This window comes from Bactrocera latifrons, unplaced genomic scaffold, assembly GCF_001853355.1.
Source record: "Bactrocera latifrons isolate USDA-ARS-PBARC rearing strain unplaced genomic scaffold, ASM185335v1 scaffold_0, whole genome shotgun sequence".
Lineage (NCBI taxonomy): Eukaryota > Metazoa > Arthropoda > Insecta > Diptera > Tephritidae > Bactrocera > Bactrocera latifrons.
This window is the reverse complement of record NW_017534406.1, coordinates 1-1,002: the sequence shown is the minus strand read 5'-3', so window position 1 is coordinate 1,002 and position 1,002 is coordinate 1. Positions and strand designations below refer to the sequence as shown.

Below are 1,002 nucleotides of genomic sequence, written 5' to 3'. Positions count from 1 at the left end.
AACATCCGTATCAACTGAAGGAAGCACAACAGCTGACGGATCTTCTAGATCTTCAGATGTTACAACACCGTCATCATCAACAGAAGAGAGCACAACGTCCGTATCAACTGAAGGAAGCACAACAGCCGACGGATCTTCCAGCACTTCGGATGTTACAACACCATCATCATCAACAGTCGACGACGCTTCCAGCACTTCCGATGCTACAACAAACATATCAACTGAAGAGAGCACAACAGCTGACGGATCTTCTAGCACTTCAGATGTTACAACACCATCATCATCGACTCAAGAGAGCACAACAGTCGACGAAGCGTCCAGCACTTCTTATGCTACAACATACCTGTCAACTGAAGGAAGCACAACAGTTGACGGAACTTCCAGCACTTCAGATATTACAACACCGCCATCATCAACTGAAGAGAGCACAACAGTCGGCGAAGATTCCAGCACTTCTTATGCCACAACATACCTGTCAACTGAAGGAAGCACAACAGTTGACGGAACTTCCAGCACTTCAGATATTACAACGCCACCATCATCAACTGAAGAGAGCACAACAGTCGACGAAGCTTACAGCACTTCTGATGCTACAACATCCGTATCAACTGAAGGAAGTACAAAAGCTGACGGATCTTCTAGCACTTCGGATGTTACAACACCATCATCATCAACAGAAGAGAGCACAACAGTCGACGAAGCTTCCAGTACCTCTGATGCTACAACATCCGTATCAACTGATGGAAGTACAACAGCTGACGGATCTTCTAGCACTTCGGATGTTACATCACCATCATTCTCAACAGAAGAGAGCACAACAGCCGACGAAGCTTCCAGCACTTCAGATGCTACAACATACCTATCAACTGAAGGAAGCACAACAGCTGACGGATCTTCTAGATCTTCAGATGTTACAACACCGTCATCATCAACAGAGGAGAGAACAACATCCGTATCAACTGAAGGAAGCACAATAGCTGACGGATCTTCTAACACTTCGTA

The 1,002-nt window shown here is 45.7% G+C and overlaps 1 protein-coding gene across 1 annotated transcript in view; it reads left to right on the top strand.

Moving 5' to 3' along the window:
• LOC108964936 (papilin-like) overlaps positions 1-952 on the top strand; it is a gene marked incomplete at its 3' end in the record, with an annotated part of 10,107 nt that extends 9,155 nt beyond the window's left edge. Inside the window, exon 3 of the mRNA XM_018930937.1 lies at positions 21-952. Within this exon, the coding sequence (XP_018786482.1) occupies positions 21-952 (932 nt within the window). The remainder of the gene's footprint in view (positions 1-20) is intronic.
• Between the last annotated feature and the right edge of the window lie 50 nt (positions 953-1,002).